An 18,293-nucleotide genomic window follows, 5' to 3' on the forward strand; every position below is an offset into this window, starting at 1 on the left:
TTAGCACACTTTAGTTAATTAGACCCTTGGTGTTATATAGTATACTATAAAGATTATTTCACATGTTTACTTTTTTTTTTATGAACCTACGACTGACGACTGTAAAACTGAAGATTAAGTGTGCATTATATTAAAACATATTGGATGTCCATTGTGGGACTGGCCTTTTTATATATAAAAAAAAATATATGGACTTTGCTTTTAATTTATAACTTGTTCAAGGTTGTTCAAATCTAATTGCTAAATAGTTACTGTTAACAATGGCATTTGTGCAGTTTATGCTCATAAATCAACCATTATGAGGCGATTATAGACACTTTTGGCTTGCTTATTTCCTGGAACACATGTGCTTGTCCCTATATAATAATCTTGCTCAATTTTACTTAAATTTTACACAAGGAAGTCAGAAGAGATATGAATACAACAACATAAAATGTATTGCCTTATGCAATTAAAAAAATGGTTTAAAAAAGGTTTAAAGGTATAATTCAATTTTTAAAAATGTCTAATTACAATTTTTCTACACTAATTATATAACATTTGACTCATTCTTCCTGTGAAAATAAAATCTTTTTTATGTATTATACATTTGATTCTCAAGCTAAAAGAAAATGGGGTTCAGTCTGTCTTTGTAACATTTACTCCTAAATCATGTTGAATATTTTTTTCTTTTAAAAAAAAAATAAAAAAATGTTTTTTTGACAAATGCTAATTGACCCAGTACATGGAATGTGTCACAATGTAAAATTGATTCTCACCTTTCTTTAGCCATTTGCAAGATATGTGAGTTATCTTTTGAATCAGAACAGATATTGCTGCAACATATGAAAGACAACCACAAGCCGGGTGAAATGCCCTATGTTTGTCAGGTAAGGGCTTTAGTGTTTGGTGTGTGTATTTAATATTGTAAAATGTTTTGATCGCTGTTATTTTTACAGGTTGTAACAATCAGACAATTGTATAATATGGCCCTACATACTATAATTATTTGTAGAATGTTTTGTGATGAAAAATTTAAATATTTATGAAGCAGCAACATTTGCAGTGTATACAAAAAAAAGGGACTAGGGATTAAGGATTATCCTAGTTTGTGCTGCCTGTACAGAGCACTAACTGAATATTAAATAGGGCAAAGTATAATCTGATTTGCAAGTACTAATAGAATTATCCTGTATTTTTGTACCTATTGCACATTCATTAAGATATTTTATTTTTAGGTCTGCGGTTACAGATCATCAGCTTATGCAGAGGTTGACAGCCATTTTAGGTTTGCTCATGAAAATACAAAAAGTTTGCTTTGCCCATTTTGCCTCAAAGTTATTAAGTCTGGAACACCATATATGCAGCACTACATGAAACACCAGGTAAATCAACTAGTTTTCTGCAAAAACTACTGCCACAGGCCTTATATAAATATATAAAAACATGGCAATTGCTCTCAAATTTGCTTATGGCACTTGTGGACATAAATGAGCCTTGATGATGTTTATTAAGTTTGTCCATTAGAAAATATGGTAACATTCTGCGGGTACAGCTTTTTTACTAACTGATATCATGTTGCACTAATAAAGGATATCTATATATTTTCAATCCAGTCCTGAGAGTGCTGTGGTTCTCCTATGGCTATATATATTGTGGTAGAGTGACTCAACAAATAAGTAAAAATGTGAGTTTTCCCTTTAAGTTCTCTATAGAGGGAGATGTAAGCTTTAAGGGTGATGTTTCTAGACAATGTTTGGAGACAGGAAGAGTTCTATTACCAGTATTGACCGTAGATCTGTGTTATATATATACAGTGGAGGAAATAATTATTTGACCCCTCACTGATTTTGTAAGTTTGTCCAATGACAAAGAAATGAAAAGTCTCAGAACAGTATCATTTCAATGGTAGGTTTATTTTAACAGTGGCAGATAGCACATCAAAAGGAAAATCGAAAAAATAACTTTAAATAAAAGATAGCAACTGATTTGCATTTCATTGAGTGAAATAAGTTTTTGAACCCCTACCAACCATTAAGAGTTCTGGCTCCCACAGAGTGGTTAGACACTTCTACTCAATTAGTCAACCTCATTAAGGACACCTGTCTTAACTAGTCACCTGTATAAAAGACACCTGTCCACAGAATCAATCAATCAAGCAGACTCCAAACTCTCCAACATGGGAAAGACCAAAGAGCTGTACAAGGATGTCAGAGACAAAATTGTAGACCTGCACAAGGCTGGAATGTGCTACAAAACCATTAGCAAGAAGCTGGGAGAGAAGGTGACAACTGTTGGTGCGATTGTTCGAAAATGGAAGGAGCACAAAATGACCATCAATCGACCTCGCTCTGGGGCTCCACGCAAGATCTCACCTCGTGGGGTGTCAATGATTCTGAGAAAGGTGAAAAAGCATCCTAGAACTACACGGGAGGAGTTAGTTAATGACCTCAAATTAGCAGGGACCACAGTCACCAAGAAAACCATTGGAAACACATTACACCGCAATGGATTAAAATCCTGCAGGGCTCGCAAGGTCCCCCTGCTCAAGAAGGCACATGTGCAGGCCCGTCTGAAGTTTGTCAATGAACACCTGAATGATTCTGTGAGTGACTGGGAGAAGGTGCTGTGGTCTGATGAGACCAAAATAGAGCTTTTTGGCATTAACTCAACTCGCTGTGTTTGGAGGAAGAAAAATGCTGCCTATGACCCCCAAAACACCGTCCCCACCGTCAAGCATGGGGGTGGAAACATTTTGCTTTGGGGGTGTTTTTCTGCTAAGGGCACAGGACAACTTATTCGCATTAACGGGAAAATGGATGGAGCCATGTATCGTGAAATCCTGAACGACAACCTCCTTCCCTCTGCCAGGAAACTGAAAATGGGTCGTGGATGGGTGTTCCAGCACGACAATGACCCAAAACATACAGCAAAGGCAACAAAGGAGTGGCTCAAGAAGAAGCACATTAAGGTCATGGAGTGGCCTAGTCAGTCTCCGGACCTTAATCCAATAGAAAACCTATGGAGGGAGCTCAAGCTCAGAGTTGCACAGAGAGCCTCGAAACCTTAGGGATTTAGAGATGATCTGCAAAGAGGAGTGGACCAACATTCCTCCTAAAATGTGCGCAAACTTGGTCATCAATTACAAGAAACGTTTGACCTCTGTGCTTGCAAACAAGGGTTTTTCCACTAAGTATTAAGTCTTTTTTTGTTAGAGGGTTCAAAAACTTATTTCACTCAATGAAATGCAAATCAGTTGCTATCTTTTATTTAAAGTTATTTTTTCGATTTTCCTTTTGATGTGCTATCTGCCACTGTTAAAATAAACCTACCATTGAAATTATACTGTTCTGAGACTTTTCATTTCTTTGTCATTGGACAAACTTACAAAATCAGTGAGGGGTCAAATAATTATTTCCTCCACTGTATATACACACACACACACACACATATATCTATATATTTTTTTTCTCTACATTAAAATATCCCAGGGTGTGCTCTGAAACCATAGAAGTCAGGATTTCCAAGTGTCACAAGTTTGATTGTCTGTTTTATTACTAGATTACACTGTGTGCCTTGCAACTAATTCATTCTAACATTTAAAATGTTATTTTAAAACAAATGTTTTAGTTTTAATAATTATATATGAGCATTCATTATGCATAATCCTGTGCTTGCAGAAACAGCCAGTACATCCATTTTTTTTCAGACAGCTACTGCCTTAGCAATTCAGTTATCTTCCTTTTGTATATTTCCTAGCTTTTCCTACTTATTCTCCTGTTTAGCCCTATTCTTACATAAATCCATATTAAGCAGTGCAAATTATTTTTGAGCAAATTTAGACTTGTAGGATATACAAATATAAATGTTATTATATTACTTATTTATCATTTAGTTGGATTGCGTAATTCTCTTTTGGCATAGTATATAGGATAATATTCTTTGTGTAATACTCAAAATGTTAGATATAATTTAGGCAACTGTGGAGTGATGTTTTTATAATTCTAAATATTCTTTTTTCAATATAGAACAAAGGAGTATATCGTTGTGCAAATTGCAGACTTCAGTTTTTGACTTGTAAGGAAAAAATGGATCATAAAACTCAGCATCACAGGACCTTTCGAAAGCCAAAACAATTAGAGGGCCTTCCTCCTGGTACAAAGGTAATTTGCAGCAAACTTTTAAAATCTACTTAGCTTCCCAAAGCTACTTACAGTTACAATTATAAATAACATCTTTTTCTAAATCCACATCAGTGGCTTGTTATAGCAATACAGCTTGATGTGAATTGCACTAATAGAGAGAACTTTGGGTAGTTGCAGAGTAGGAAAGCAGGAAAGGCAGCATGACCATGGGTCGAGCTGTTATCAATTAATTAATTGTTCAATTTTGATAAGGTGACTGTAAGATAAACTGTTTTACTTTCCACCTACTTTGTGCTGCCAGGATATTTAAAGCATAAGAAAATCAATTCAGAGGCATTGACTGACTGACAGGTGATGTACATAAGGCAGGCCTTCTAAAGTTACAATGTTCTTTATGAAATTTGATGGTCACTGCACAGATTTGTCATCCGCGATTAGTGTGGATTTCCTGTGAGTGACAAATCTCCTTGTGCCATTGCCCTTAGATATGTGTTTCTTAATTTATTATCCCTAAATTATAGGCTTATGATTTACATACATTTTCAGCAGATAAGATTTTAGATAAGTTTATAGATGCAGATCAAAATTCTCTGTTGGTTCACAAAAAACTATGTATATGTGCAGGTTTAACAAAACCATTCTCTTTTTGATGATAGTATCAACTGTTCTGTTGCTTCAGGTTACAATTAGAGCATCAGTTGGATCCATCGTGAATAGTGTCCATTCTCCCACCAATACTGCTTGCACAAGCCCCCCATCTACTGCTCTTCAAGCATCTTCAATAAGCAAAATTACAAATGCTAAAATTACTCAAGGACCTTTAGTTAAATCAAATGTGCAAAACACAAAACCAAAAATACCACCTCCTAAGAAGAAGCCAGTAAGCACAACTTCCAAAAAACGAATTAAGATGATCAATACAGCACTGCGAAATCTAAGGTGAGTTCTTGATGTAAACAGCCGTAAACAGGCCCAAATACAGTGACAGAGCAGAGGGTAAGGTATGTGTTAATTGTACACAATACTTCAATCCTCAGAATGTAACTTCCGTGAACATGAATATGTCACAAAACATTGTTTTAGGTTACTCGCACTATGGTTACAAAGTAACTATAATTTTGCTTATAAAATCCAACATCTAGATGATTTTAGTTTCACTAGTTTTTGTAGTTATGCAAACAAAGACAGTAGGGTTCCTTTACAACCACAAGTTAATTTGGAGTTGCGGCAATTTTTCTGCAGTCGAGTGCAAAATCACTTTAAATGTATTTCCATATAGTTGGTTTATAGGTATTTTCATCACTTCCATATAGTTGTACTTGGCACCGCTTAGTCCATCCTACTTCAATGCTGAATCGAGCCCTGCTCCACCTATTGATGCAGGGGAACCCTAGAGCTGCTGCCACCTCCTGACCAGGCGGTAGTTCCAGGGTTCTCTTGGCACTCATGTCAGTAGGCACGCAGCACGCTTGTGCCTCAAGAATAGGGCGCAGACTACATGAACACCAGAAATGACGGGCTTCTGTGCAGTTTTGTGTGATTTTTGATGAAATGTGTACACAGTTGCTGTAATTTTGGCGAAGTGGACCAAATTGCGGTAGATGCTGCTTACTTGTGCCAAGCACATCTGCCCCTTGCAACTGCATTGATGCTGGAATTCTGGGGGGAAAAAACTCTGCATTGTGGGAAACCTGATATACTTTTATTGGATGCATGTTACTTTGATTATATACTAAAATTTAAAATGATACAGACTTTTGTATATAATATATATTTTGCTACAGGAAAACTACGCTTGAATGTGCCAGAAGTCAGCATTTCCAAGAGTGTCATGAGCTTGATGGTGTCTGTTTATTACTATATTACACTGTGTGCCTTAATTCTACCATTTACAATGTTATTTAAAAAAAAAAAAAATTATATATGTTTTAGTTTTAATAATTATCTGTGGGCATTCATTTTGCATAATCCTGTGCTTGCAGAAGTAGTCAGCACTTTTTAACAGTTTAAGCAATTCAGTTATCTCCCTTTTGTATATATGTACTAGATTTTCCTTTTATTCGTCTGTTTTGCACTATTTTTACATGAATCTAAATTAAGCAGCGCAAATTATTTTTTAGCTAATTTTAACCTGTATGATACTGAAATTTTCTCCAGCCTTTAGCTAACCTGCTTTTTGGATGCGTGTCATGATCCATTACCTCTCATTGTAAATAATATATTTGGGGCTACAATTTCAATTGCCTCTCACTTTATTATATATGTTTGATGTCAGAACCCTCTGCCTCTCGCTGTATTTAGGATGCAGGAATTTTGTTCTTGGAAGTTATGGTACAGGTATTCCTGTACCATTATTTACAATTGTATGGTCTACAACCTAATTCAAAAAGTGTAAAGATAATGGCAACCAATGCAGCAAGAACAGATGGTTCTCATTCTGAAAAATGCAAATTAAAGCAGTTAATGCCGGCATACTCTTTACAAAAGGCAAAATACACACAAATATGTAATGTTGGATAATTTGCTCAATAAGTAAACAAACAAGCATTATGTTTTGAATCAAAAATCTGGATTAAGACTTGTGTGAAAAACATCACTTTTAGGTCATATTTATGCAGAAGTATTGAAGATTCAAAAGGTTCACAAACTTTCAAGCATCACTATATGTAAGTTGCTGCGTTCCAGCCTATTCCCCTTTTTATTCTGTAAGACATTTCCTTGTGGACTGTCCAGTTCCGGTTATTATAAGGAGAGCCTTTGGACAGATGTTGCAAACTTAAATAAAATTAAATGCACATTATGAACTCCACTCCACTCCACTCCACATTATGAACTCCATTATGTTTTTTCAAAGTTTTTATTTTCATTTTACAAAAAGAAAAAGTAATAAAGAAAGCAATAAAATATATTTTGCGGCTCCATTCAATTTTTAGTATAAAGTAGATAAGAGCTGCCCAATGAATGGGTACACAGGTGTCCTTATTGTGTCTTGGAGTCTGCTGTGATTTTTTTTCTGTCATGCAATTCTGATCTATATCAGTAATACAAAGCCTTATAGTTTTGTTACAAGATAAAAGCTGCCTAATTGATGGACAAACGGGGGTTCTTTTTGTTTCCTGGGGTCTGCTGTGCTTCTTCCTCTCATGCAATTTTGATCTATATCACTAATACATATACTTCTAGTTTTGTTACAAGGCCTTCACAGAAGGGAGCTGTGTGGATTGGTTGCCTGAACACAGCAGCAACCATCAAATTTACCCAATCCTGTGCTGCTTACTTGTTTGATCAACTTGTAATTGCACTGTGCGTGTCATCTGTATTAGCCATTCTTATTACAACATCCTTCAGGGAAAAAAAATGTGCACCCGTAAGTGGGGATTTTGGGAGAAAATCGCAGAGCGAGTGGATCTTAATGTGTATGGCCACCTTAAGACAGCCTGTTTCTAGCAACAGGACAGAAGTTCTGAAGTTCAGGACAAATGCAGAGGAGGTTCTGTGGGAGAAAAATGATTTTTCTTCAATATGAAACTTTTTTTTTTTTTTTAAACCTTAATAAATTGTTCCTTAAAATAACATTTAACAAAGTGTGAATATCAAAAAGACCAGCTACAGTTTTGTCTCAAAGATATTAGATTAACTTCTTGAAGTGATCTTTCTGTTGTTATACCCTCTAACCTTCTCTGCCACATGTTTTTTTATTTAGGCTTTTGACAATGCCTGAATAAAATGTGACAATTTGGGTGGAAAAAATGTATGATATGATGTTGAACTTAACAGTATGTCAACTGCCAAATAGTGCTACAAAGGATGTGGTTTTCTTTTATGTTTTTCACTTCCAGGTCGGTGGCTGGGTACCATAAATGTATTGAATGCCAGCTGGAGGTAAAAGATTTTGAGGGTCATTTTCACACACATGTGCACTGCACCAAATGCAAATTCAGTACAAGTTGTAATAAGGCCTATACAAATCACATGATTCGGTAAGTAGTTACATTATAATTTTATGAGATTAAATTCTTTTGCATGTGTAGTTGGTCATAATGCTGATTATGTTTTAGCATTATAGCTGTTATGGTTGTTAAAAAAATTAATGAATTGCACAATGTGTATAAATAAATGTATATATGTAATTTATTGCATGAATAAATGACTTCCCTGCACAAGTCAGTTTGTGTGAAAGACAAGATGAAAGAAGTATCATGAGTGCTGTTCATTCACACCGTCCAGCCAGAGATCTAGGGAATTAAAGCACCACTAAGGGTCATGACCCCTGGGAAGATGAATTGCCTGCGGTTAATCTTGGCTACCGAAGGCAACTAATGTCCCCGAAATGCCTCCCCGGGAAGTAAATTGCTGGTGGGAAGGCATGTGCTCCTTTTCGTGCAGAAGGAAACTTTGCGTGCCTTCAATAATATTATTGATAATAATAAGTGATGTGTATGCCTTCCTAAAGGCGATTCACTTTATTGCCAGTGGGAAGCCATTTCGCAAAGAAAAGAAGTTCTGCTGGTAATCTTATATACACTTGTTAAAGGAACAGTAACACCAAAAAATGAAAGTGTATAAAAGTAACTAAAATATAATGTGCTGCTGCCCTGCACTGGTAAAAGTTGTGTGTTTACTTTAGAAAGTCTACTATAATTTATATAAATAAGCTGCTATGTAGCCATGGAGGCAGCCATTCAAAGGAGAAAAGGCACAGGCACATAGCAGATAACAGATAAAACACTATTGTATTCTACAGGACTTAACTGTTATCTGCTATGTAACCTGTGCCTTTTCTCCTTTTTTCCAGCTTGAATGGCTGCCTCCGTGGCTACACAGCAGCTTATTATATCAATTATAGTAGTGTTACTGTAGCAATCACACCAGTTTTACCAGTGCAGGGCAACAGTGCATTATATTTTTATTACTTTAAAGCGCTTTCATTTTTTGGTGGTACTGTTCCTTTAAAGGAGAATGCAAGTCAAAATTTAAAAAGCATACTGCCCAATAGTCCTCCTATTGTTTAGTAAAAACGCCACACTTTTGGCTCACCTAATCAAATATTTACTCAGTCACACTTACTTCACATTTTCTAGAACAGGCAGCCATCTTTAAAAAGGTATTCTCCCTTCCTTTCCCTCCTTGCTTCATACTGCACATGTGTTTCATTCCCTCCCCCCCTCCCCTCTGCCAGATCCGCTTCTGATTGGCTGGTGGGCATGTGTAGCTCAGAACAGGAGACAGGATCAAGTTACACACATGCTCAGAGAATAGGAAGGCTGCCGCTGGCACCTACAGGAAGGGAAGAGATATTTCAGTGATGTCACTGTAGTCTTCACACTGCTGTAGGCTGCCAGCACCATATCTCAGAGAAGCAAGCAGGGATCTGGGAATTTAGATATGCAGTAGGTACTTAAAAAGAATGCCTTTAGACTTACTTTTAATTTATATTAACCTTTCATTGTCCTTTAAGGGCACTCTCATTCCTTTGATTTGTCACTGCTGATCACTGGTGGCATTTTCTATTGCAGTGGGATTATTGACACTGTTTAAATTTTAAAATGTAATTTATATTTCAATCTGTATTATAAAGTAAACTGATTTCAGTTTTTTATTTTTGTAGCTTCCATGGCAGAAGTTCCAGCAAACAGGCTAAGGCTTCAAAAAAAGCTGCAAAAGGCATAAGGTAATTTACAGAGGAAAATAAAAATATTAGGGATATTGTAGACACAGTGATTATATCTGTAAATCATACAGAATTTTGCGTAAATTATTGTCATTTTGGGTAAAAATTATTTGGTTATGTAAATGATTTCATTTGCACAGCCAGTTCACTGATTAAAAATGTGCACATAACTCAATTCTGTCGGGTTCTTAAGTACACAGTTTTGCGGCACTTTGCATCTGCTGGCGCTGCTTACTTGTGCCGCTGTATAAGCCACAAGTTATAGAGCAGGATAGGGGATGCCATTTTTCCCCAATCCCCCATTTCCTAGTGAATACAACACTGCTGAATGCATCCAGTGTTGTTTTAATAGGGCAGGCAGAGCCCACTGTGCTTCACCCTGCAGTGCAAAGAACTGCATCAAGGTTTCAAAGTGTGAGACGTCTAATTCTTGGGCAGAATACACAAAAGTAAAGTTAACGTAGAATTGCAAGGAAATGATTGTCTGTTGTAATTATCTAACAACAAATTCACAAAAGTCTTAAAGATGCAGTGTACCCTTTTGTTTGTCCATGAATGTGGCTTGTGCTGTAGACATATTTTTTTGCATAGATTATCCCCTGCATAATAGACATGTTTCTCTGTAAGCCAAAACGTTGAAGAGAGGGGGGTTGTTTAGAATTAGGTCAATATGTAGTTAAACTAGCTCAGGTAATTAAGGTATATAAGTAAAAGATAAATTGAAAATAAGTAAGTTTCAAAAATCCTTTATAATACAATACAAAGAATTGTGTGTTTTTATTAAAAGAATAAGCTAAATGCATTTTAAGCAGAAATTTTGTTTAACGTGCTCATGTTGGGAAAAACAAGATGTATATTGGTGTATACTGCCCCTTGAAAGCCTGTTTCAAGGGGCAGTATACATCGTATGCCATTGTTTTTATTGATCCAAAGTTTTTGGAGTGTTTCTGACCATTTTAAATGTCCACTGACTTAATATCATTGTAAGTTGTGCTGTGAGTTGTAATTTATAAATGGTAAATTCATAAGTGAAACAACTGAGAGCTTAACAAGCTGCATTAAAAAAAAAAGGCAAAATATTCAAAGGCTTGAAGTGGTCTATGTTTGTGTTGGAGTTTATGGAGGATCATGTGCTTGGCCAAGCCAGCTGTGAGGCTAAAGGGTATAATGTGTTGTTGTACCTGAAGTTATTCTCCATGATGGTGTAATATCTTTGTGTTCTGTGGCATCATTGACTATTTTGGATACTGTTGCAATTAATTTAAAGAAACTGGAATAAGGATTTTAAAAATATGACGAACCATTTCTATTTCGTCTAACTTTTACTTTACTCCGCCTTTGTTACTTTGCTCCCAGAGGTAACTCTTTAGAGGTGATCATGACCAACTTTAGAGATGTGGCTATAGTATTACAGTTGTAATTATTTTGTTAATTCCTATGTTTCTTAAACCAACAACAAACAAAACTTTAGAATGATCCAGTTGTTGTTTGTGACTATTGCTAATATGTTACGTAGCTAATTAAATTCCAATGTATTTACTTTTTGTTTCTCCAGGCGGATTACTTTAGTGTGCCTCAACTGTGATTTCCTGACTGATGTGTCTTGTTTAGATGACATGGCCAAACATCTGAGTGAAAGCCACTCTCACTCTTGTCAAGTTATCTTAGAGAATGGTATGAAGAGAGATCATTTCTGTTTTAATGCATTCATACCATGCAGTTTTTTTTTTTTTTTTTTATCATCCATCATTGTTCATTTAATAGTTGGTAAAAGTAAATTCATATTTTTTTCTTTTGATCTCAGTTTCCATATTTTCCTCAACTCTTGAAGGAGACATGGCTAAGTAAGTTAGATTTTTACTTACTGCCCTTTAATATTAACCACCCTCTTAGTTGTTTGGCTTCTTGTTAATGTATATCAAGTAGTGTGTAGGATAGTGTTTCGTAAGTAAATCTATTTGCTTAAATAACTTACTGTATGAGCTGCACTGTGCACGAGAAATAGTTATACAGCGGTATGTATTTTAAAAGCATTTCCCTAGGTTAATGATTCATTTAGTGTTGCCTTTAAATTTGCTTACATGAGCATTGTGCTGCATCCTTATATATAGTTTACATTTTTTATTGTATTTTTTTTGTTCCCTAACGTAAGGGGGGGGGGGGAGAATTCCTTTCAAATGAAATGCTTTTAACTTGTGTGTTGTGCATGGTCATATGCAATGCACCTATGGCTTTTTATTTGGGGGGGGGGGGGGGTGTATCACATATGCATGATGCCAGTTCACAAGCTGCTGATTTGCTTGTATGTCTTCAGTACCACATCTTGCTTTCCCTTAGCAGTCCTCTTTGCTCTTATGCAGCACTGCTAAAGAATTGTCTTGTAACAGAATAAATATATATCTTCAGTATGTGTAGCACAAAAAAAAATCCAAGGCAAAATATTTAAAGGCTTGAAGTAGTCTCTATTTGTGTTGGAGTTTGAGGATCATGTGCTTGGCCTAGCCAGCTGTGGGACTAAAGGGTATAATGTATTGTTTTTCTTGTAGTTATTCTCCATGATGGTGTAATACCTTTATATTTTGTGGCATCATTGACTATTTTGACTGCTGTTGCAATTAATGACAGTAGGTGTGCAATGTTGCCATTTAGTTTGGGACCTTGTTCCCAATGTGTTTTGAGAAGTAATACTGGTTTGATTTTTCTGCAAAGTCAGATCTGCTACTTTATCTCTTGTGATGTCTGTAGAGACTTTACTTATGCCATGTCTTCATTAAAGAAGACATGTTTCACAAACTGCAAGAAATAGGATTCCCCTAATGAAGGGCAGTCCAAGCCTTCTGGTAATATATGCCAGGAGCCCTGGGGAAGGTAACAAGGAGCTTGTAGCCAACCTGGCAGGCAGGTAATATTTAATAAGGCAAGGCTAAAACTTAAAGCTGAAAAAGTAATGCAGTATTCCCCCTTCTAAATATTAATGCACTGAATAACCTTGTGCTCAGCATTCTTTTAGCCTATTATTTTAATTATGAAATATGTAAGTTTTTTTTTTAATTTCTTGCACTAGATGTTCAAAATCTGATAAAGAACATAAAGTCACATTATACTTCCTGTCTCTAAAAGCAAAATCAAAACAAATCATCCACTAAGATTTCATATTTATTCACAACCCCTTCTCCCAGTTACAGCTTTCTAGGCTGTGATATAAAGAGCACCTCATTATACAGAGGGTTCTCTGTGGATTGCTGGAAGTAAAATGTGACTTTACTTTCATTTTCAGGTTTTGCCATGTTTATACCAAAAACCATATTTCTTAAAATCAGTTGTTTTTGGAGTAATTTTAAAAAAGGAGTTATACTGACAGTTTCATGTTGCTTTAGGCTAATGCCACACCAGGCCTGGGCTTTCTTCTTGTAGTGCTTTCAGTGATATGTTTTATGATTAAATAGTCCATCAATACACTCTCCCCACCCCCCCAACCCAATCAGTCTTTCTTTTCTGTAATTTTTTACTAAGGGGTATGTAGTGAGCGCTTAAGTGAGCATAAATAAAAATCTGTAAAATTAAAATTATTAACAAATAATAAGTTTAGCAGAGTATAAATGTTAAATGTCTCAGAAAAATAATGCCATGAATCATTTCATTCATGATTAATAACCTCTTAAGTCAGAATCTCCGGTTGCAGAATACTTTTTGCTGATTACCTTGGACTTTAATGCTGCCTTGACAAATTATACTTGTTGCAATTATTTTTTAAAAAACAGACCTCTTTTAAAGGTTAGATAAATGTTAAATTTGATGACTGTACAAGGCAATATGGAAATCGGGCAGTTTTGCTATCTTTTGCAACATTTCTTTTTTAACTTGGCTGAGAAAATCAATGAATTGGATGTTGAGATAAGCAGTATAATTAACAGCCATTGTCAGCGCATGTAAATAATTTATATCAGTTCAAGAAATTACATTGGTAGATTTTTCTTCCTATGTTCATTAAAGAAATTGAGTGAATCCATATAATGTTTCCAGGGTTATTTCTTAACTAGATTATTTTCTTGTCCCCCACTTCATTTTTAGAAATAGATTAATGCTGGCCATACAGGTACCGCTACAATTGTACGAAACCTAGTTTCATATGATGTTCAGACCGTGTGGGCTCTGAACTATCGCCTCGATAATTTTCGTACCATGGCAATCGGTTGTTTATTCGATTGCCCAGGATAGCAAGTTCCGGTCGACTAACGAAAATATCTGCACGTGTATTGTGTATCTGACTATGGAAGTCACTTTCGTACAGTTGGTGTCTACCAACTGTTTCATGTTCAGAACATCCTTTGGTTTGTATTTTTAGGGCTTTAGCCTACAATTTCAGTCTGAATGTTAGTTTCAGAAATGTTGCATTTACACGTACGACCGATATCCAAATGTTCGGATACTTCTTCAGAGTAAGAAGACTAAAATCTGAACGTGTGTGGCCACTTTAAGAATGTATTAATCTGATTTGATTGTACCATAATAGTGAGGCAGCCTTTTTGTCACTGCCAGTGATAAAGGTTTTTAATGTTCAATTGTGTTGAATTGCTTCCAGACTATCTAAGAAGCACTAAAGCTGGCCATACACATGGCGATCTGACGATGTTTCGTGCGACCATCGGATCCGCCACACACAGTCAGGGCTGAAACAGCAGATAAGGAGGTAGAAACAATAGGATTTCTACCTCCTTCTGCCGATTCAGCCCTGACGGCAGATTTTGGTCAGGCGCCTTCTATGGCGCCCGATCAAAATTTTCTAACCTGGCCGATCGGCGAGTCGTCCGATATCAGCAGCTTTAGGCAAACACTTGTGGAACATGTTCTGCTTATGTGGAATATTTGTGTCATGTGGTTGCAGGTTGCTTAAAGGAGTAGTTTAACTTTAACTTAAAGGAGAAGGAAAGGTAAAAACTAAGTAAGCTTTATCAGAAATGTCTATGTAAATACAGCCATAAGCACTCACAGAAACGCTGCACTGAGCCCTCTATCAAAAGAAACACAGGATTTCCTATCTCCTTTTTTGGGAACATGTTCTTCAGTATCAGACTTCCTTCCTTTTGGACTCCTTCAGGTTTGGGGCATGAGTCTGCTCAGTTCTCTCCTCTCTCCCTTCTCCTGCTCCCCCCTCCCATAAGAACTCACTTCACCCTCCCTTAGGAATGTGTGATCTGAGCTTCCATGGCTATAACTGCAGCAGGAAGCTACCAAGCCCAAGCTAAAATGGCAGCTGCTATCAGAGGGAGCTTCTAGGGCTCTTTACTCAGGTATAGTAATGCTTTTTGTGTTGATAGTGGAGTACCGCAGGGGTCAGGCCTTGGTCCTTTGTTTCTTAACTTGTTTATTAATGACCTGGAGGTGGGCATAGAGAGTACTGTTTCTATTTTTGCTGATGACACTAAATTGGGCAAAACTAAGTTCCATGCAGGATGCTGCCACTTTGCAGAGAGATTTGACAAAATTGGAAAACTGGGCAGCAAAATGGAAAATGAGGTTCAATGTTGACAAGTGCAAAGTTATGCACTTTGGTAGAAATAATATAAATACGAGTTATACACTAAATGGTAGTGTGTTTGGGGGGATCTTAATTGTGAAGGATCTGGGGATTTTTGCCTTGCATTTGCCTTGTCTAATTCCAGGCATTGTCATTCAGTGGCTTCTAAAGCAAATAAAGTCCTGGCTTATATAATAAAGGGCATTGACTCAAGGGATGAAAACATAATTTTGACTGCTGGGGTAGCAACAAGGAGGTACAGTTATGCCTGCGCTTCACAGATTCTCACATTTTTTATGTTTCAGTCATATTTTGGCACTCCAGATTGGTTTGTATGTTATAATCAGATGCTTGGTGTTCAGAAACCTTTGTCAACATTTTTCATAATAATCAAGCATTTTAATTCTAAATGTTCTCTTCTAGATCAAGAAATGAGTCTTTAGTAGGGGAGAGGCACAACTATTGCAAGGTAACTAATGCCTATGAGAATTAGATTCCTTATGTTTAAATTGATATTGAAAGGGGCACCAAAAACCCATCTTAACATCCAATCATATTGTTTTTTGGTGTCAGCAACCAAGTAAGCTGCAGCAGATGCTACCCACCATTATATAGAAAGACTTCAACCTTAAGTTTAAAAAAAAAGCTGTAAATTTGAATTCTGTATTTATATACATGGTGCATAGAAGTCTGCTTCATGGTAGACAAGTAAGACCTAAAATCATTAAATTAGTAATGACTGTTTATGTCTTTCAGATAATGTTGTATGAAACAAAGACATCAACAAACCAAAGGTAAATATGCCCACGTATTGTCTTATCAACCCATATTTCTTGTCCTTTCAACATTACTAGTGAAATAGTAAAGCGTTCCTTATGTGACCCATGCATTAAACATAGTTGATCTAAATTTAAAATAAACTTGTTTGTTTCAGTAGTTTTTTTCTAGTTTATGGCTTGTGAGCAATCTAACTTGTGTATAAGAGGCCTGAATATTTTATATTTAGCCTCTTAAAAACATCGGCTTGGGGTATGATTAAATTGCTATATTCTACTTAAATCGCTCAACCTTCCCTGCCTGCTTTCTGATATTATAACGTAACCAGCTGAAAATTATTTTGGGATTTTGTGCTTTTGTACATAAACACTACTAAACAGTTTCTTGTTTAATGGTGCTGTGTCTTTTTAGCAAAGGGGAAACCAACACTCTCAAGACAATTAAAGAAAACAGTACTTCTGAAAGTAGCAAGATGAGTGATGTTCAGAGTAACTTATCCCTACATGACATACATGTTACACCTGTGGAGCCTGTGAAAGATTCTGATCAAACCACTCAGGATGGATGTAACACTAACCCCATTATTGGTATAGCACAAACAGACAGTGATGATAAGGGTTTAATGAGTTCTGTAGAGGAGGAAACATTGAACAGAGATCTTTCTTTAGAAACAGACCATAACCTTGACAATAAATGTATCTGTGACACCGCCAATGAAAGCAAGCCATCTCTGGAAGATGTTATCCCGAACATAGAGAGTCCGAACCCAAACTTTGCATGTGAGGAAAACAGCTTTGTGCAATTTTTGAGAAGAAGGGATGAACCTGAATCCATATGTTCTGATGTTAGTGAGCAAAGCAGTGTACACCTTGAACCATTAACACCTTCTGAAGTTCTAGAGCACGAGGCCACAGAAATACTGCAGAAAGGCACTGCCACTGCTTGCCATCAAATTGGAGCACCTTGTGAGCAAACTGATGACACTAAAGAACATTTAGAAACAAAGACTCTTACAGAGGAAAATTAAGCTATTTCCGAAGTGTTTTTGGATAAAGCCCTGGCAACCCACATAATGAATGTTTTTGTTACATGTGAGCTTTTTGTATGTGGAGTCAGCAAGGAATGATGAACTACTTTTCATTTTGACTGACAGAGAGACACAGAGGGGCACATTTACTAACCCACGAACGGGCCGAATGCGTCCAATTGCGTTTTTTTCGTAATGATCGGTATTTTGCGATTTTTCTGAAAATTGTCGCGACTTTTTCGTAGCCATTCCGAAAGTTGCGCAAACTGTTGAGATTTTTTCGTAGCGTTAAAACTTGCGCGAAAAGTCGCGACTTTTTCGCAGCTTTCGCGCCGAGTACGAAAGATTCGGATTCATTCAAGCTTCAGTATGGTGACTTTTCTTGAACCAGGTTGGAGCTGCAGGGTGCCATTGAGTCCTATGGGAGGCTTCCAAAATCATGCTAAGTCTGAAAGTTTCGGCCGCCGCTTACGAGCGCTCAATACGAAAAAGTCGCCACAAGATATGAGCGAATCGTAATGGCTACGAAAAACTCGCGTTTTTTTGCGCAAGACGTAATGGTTACGAAAAAGTCGCGACAATTTCCGAAAAGTCGTAAAGGCGACGAAAAAATCGCAAAAAATACGAAAAAGTCACAAAATGTTCGTTTTCCAATCGGAATTTTTCCAATTCGGATTCGTGGGTTAGTGAATGTGCCCCAGAGTATTGGAGAATTCTGAGTACAACCTGCTGTTAATATCAGTGTTAAAAAAGTAAAATGTGTAGTGCTAGCTAGGGCAGAAAGAAAATATGTTTCCATGAACTGGGCATTTTACAAACAAACACTTAAGCATTAGTTTAGCTTGGGTTCTGTCTTGCCATGACACTAAATGATAATACAATTTGACAAATGGAGCCTTGTCTATTTCAATAGCTTGTTGGAAGAAACATAAGAAAAGACTATGTTGTGCTCAAAATCATACCTGCTTTTCATATTTATACACCTCAGCACAGGTGTAATCCTGCCAGTCCAGTCTTATTTTAAAACTTTCAGTGAAAGTGAAAAATTACTGCATTTTGGACGTGTATATAAGTCTAGATATATAAAAGTGTGTATAAATACATACAGGTAGCAATTATTCATACATAGTCATCAATTTCCTTTAATGGTTTGCAAACCAATAAATAGAGCATCAA

At 36.5% G+C, this 18,293-nt stretch overlaps 1 protein-coding gene across 1 annotated transcript in view; it reads left to right on the forward strand.

The window, feature by feature from the left end:
• Positions 1 to 17,315, forward strand: part of znf280d (zinc finger protein 280D) — a 40,551-nt gene extending 23,236 nt beyond the window's left edge. Inside the window, exons 10-20 of the mRNA XM_002940252.5 lie at positions 769 to 869; positions 1,218 to 1,364; positions 4,008 to 4,142; positions 4,804 to 5,063; positions 7,964 to 8,104; positions 9,733 to 9,795; positions 11,351 to 11,469; positions 11,600 to 11,639; positions 15,737 to 15,782; positions 16,070 to 16,107; positions 16,502 to 17,315. Of these exons, the coding sequence (XP_002940298.3) occupies positions 769 to 869; positions 1,218 to 1,364; positions 4,008 to 4,142; positions 4,804 to 5,063; positions 7,964 to 8,104; positions 9,733 to 9,795; positions 11,351 to 11,469; positions 11,600 to 11,639; positions 15,737 to 15,782; positions 16,070 to 16,107; positions 16,502 to 17,117 (1,706 nt within the window). The 3' untranslated portion in view covers positions 17,118 to 17,315. The remainder of the gene's footprint in view (positions 1 to 768; positions 870 to 1,217; positions 1,365 to 4,007; positions 4,143 to 4,803; positions 5,064 to 7,963; positions 8,105 to 9,732; positions 9,796 to 11,350; positions 11,470 to 11,599; positions 11,640 to 15,736; positions 15,783 to 16,069; positions 16,108 to 16,501) is intronic.
• Positions 17,316 to 18,293: the final 978 nt, after the last annotated feature.

Source organism: Xenopus tropicalis, chromosome 3 (genome assembly GCF_000004195.4).
Source record: "Xenopus tropicalis strain Nigerian chromosome 3, UCB_Xtro_10.0, whole genome shotgun sequence".
NCBI lineage: Eukaryota > Metazoa > Chordata > Amphibia > Anura > Pipidae > Xenopus > Xenopus tropicalis.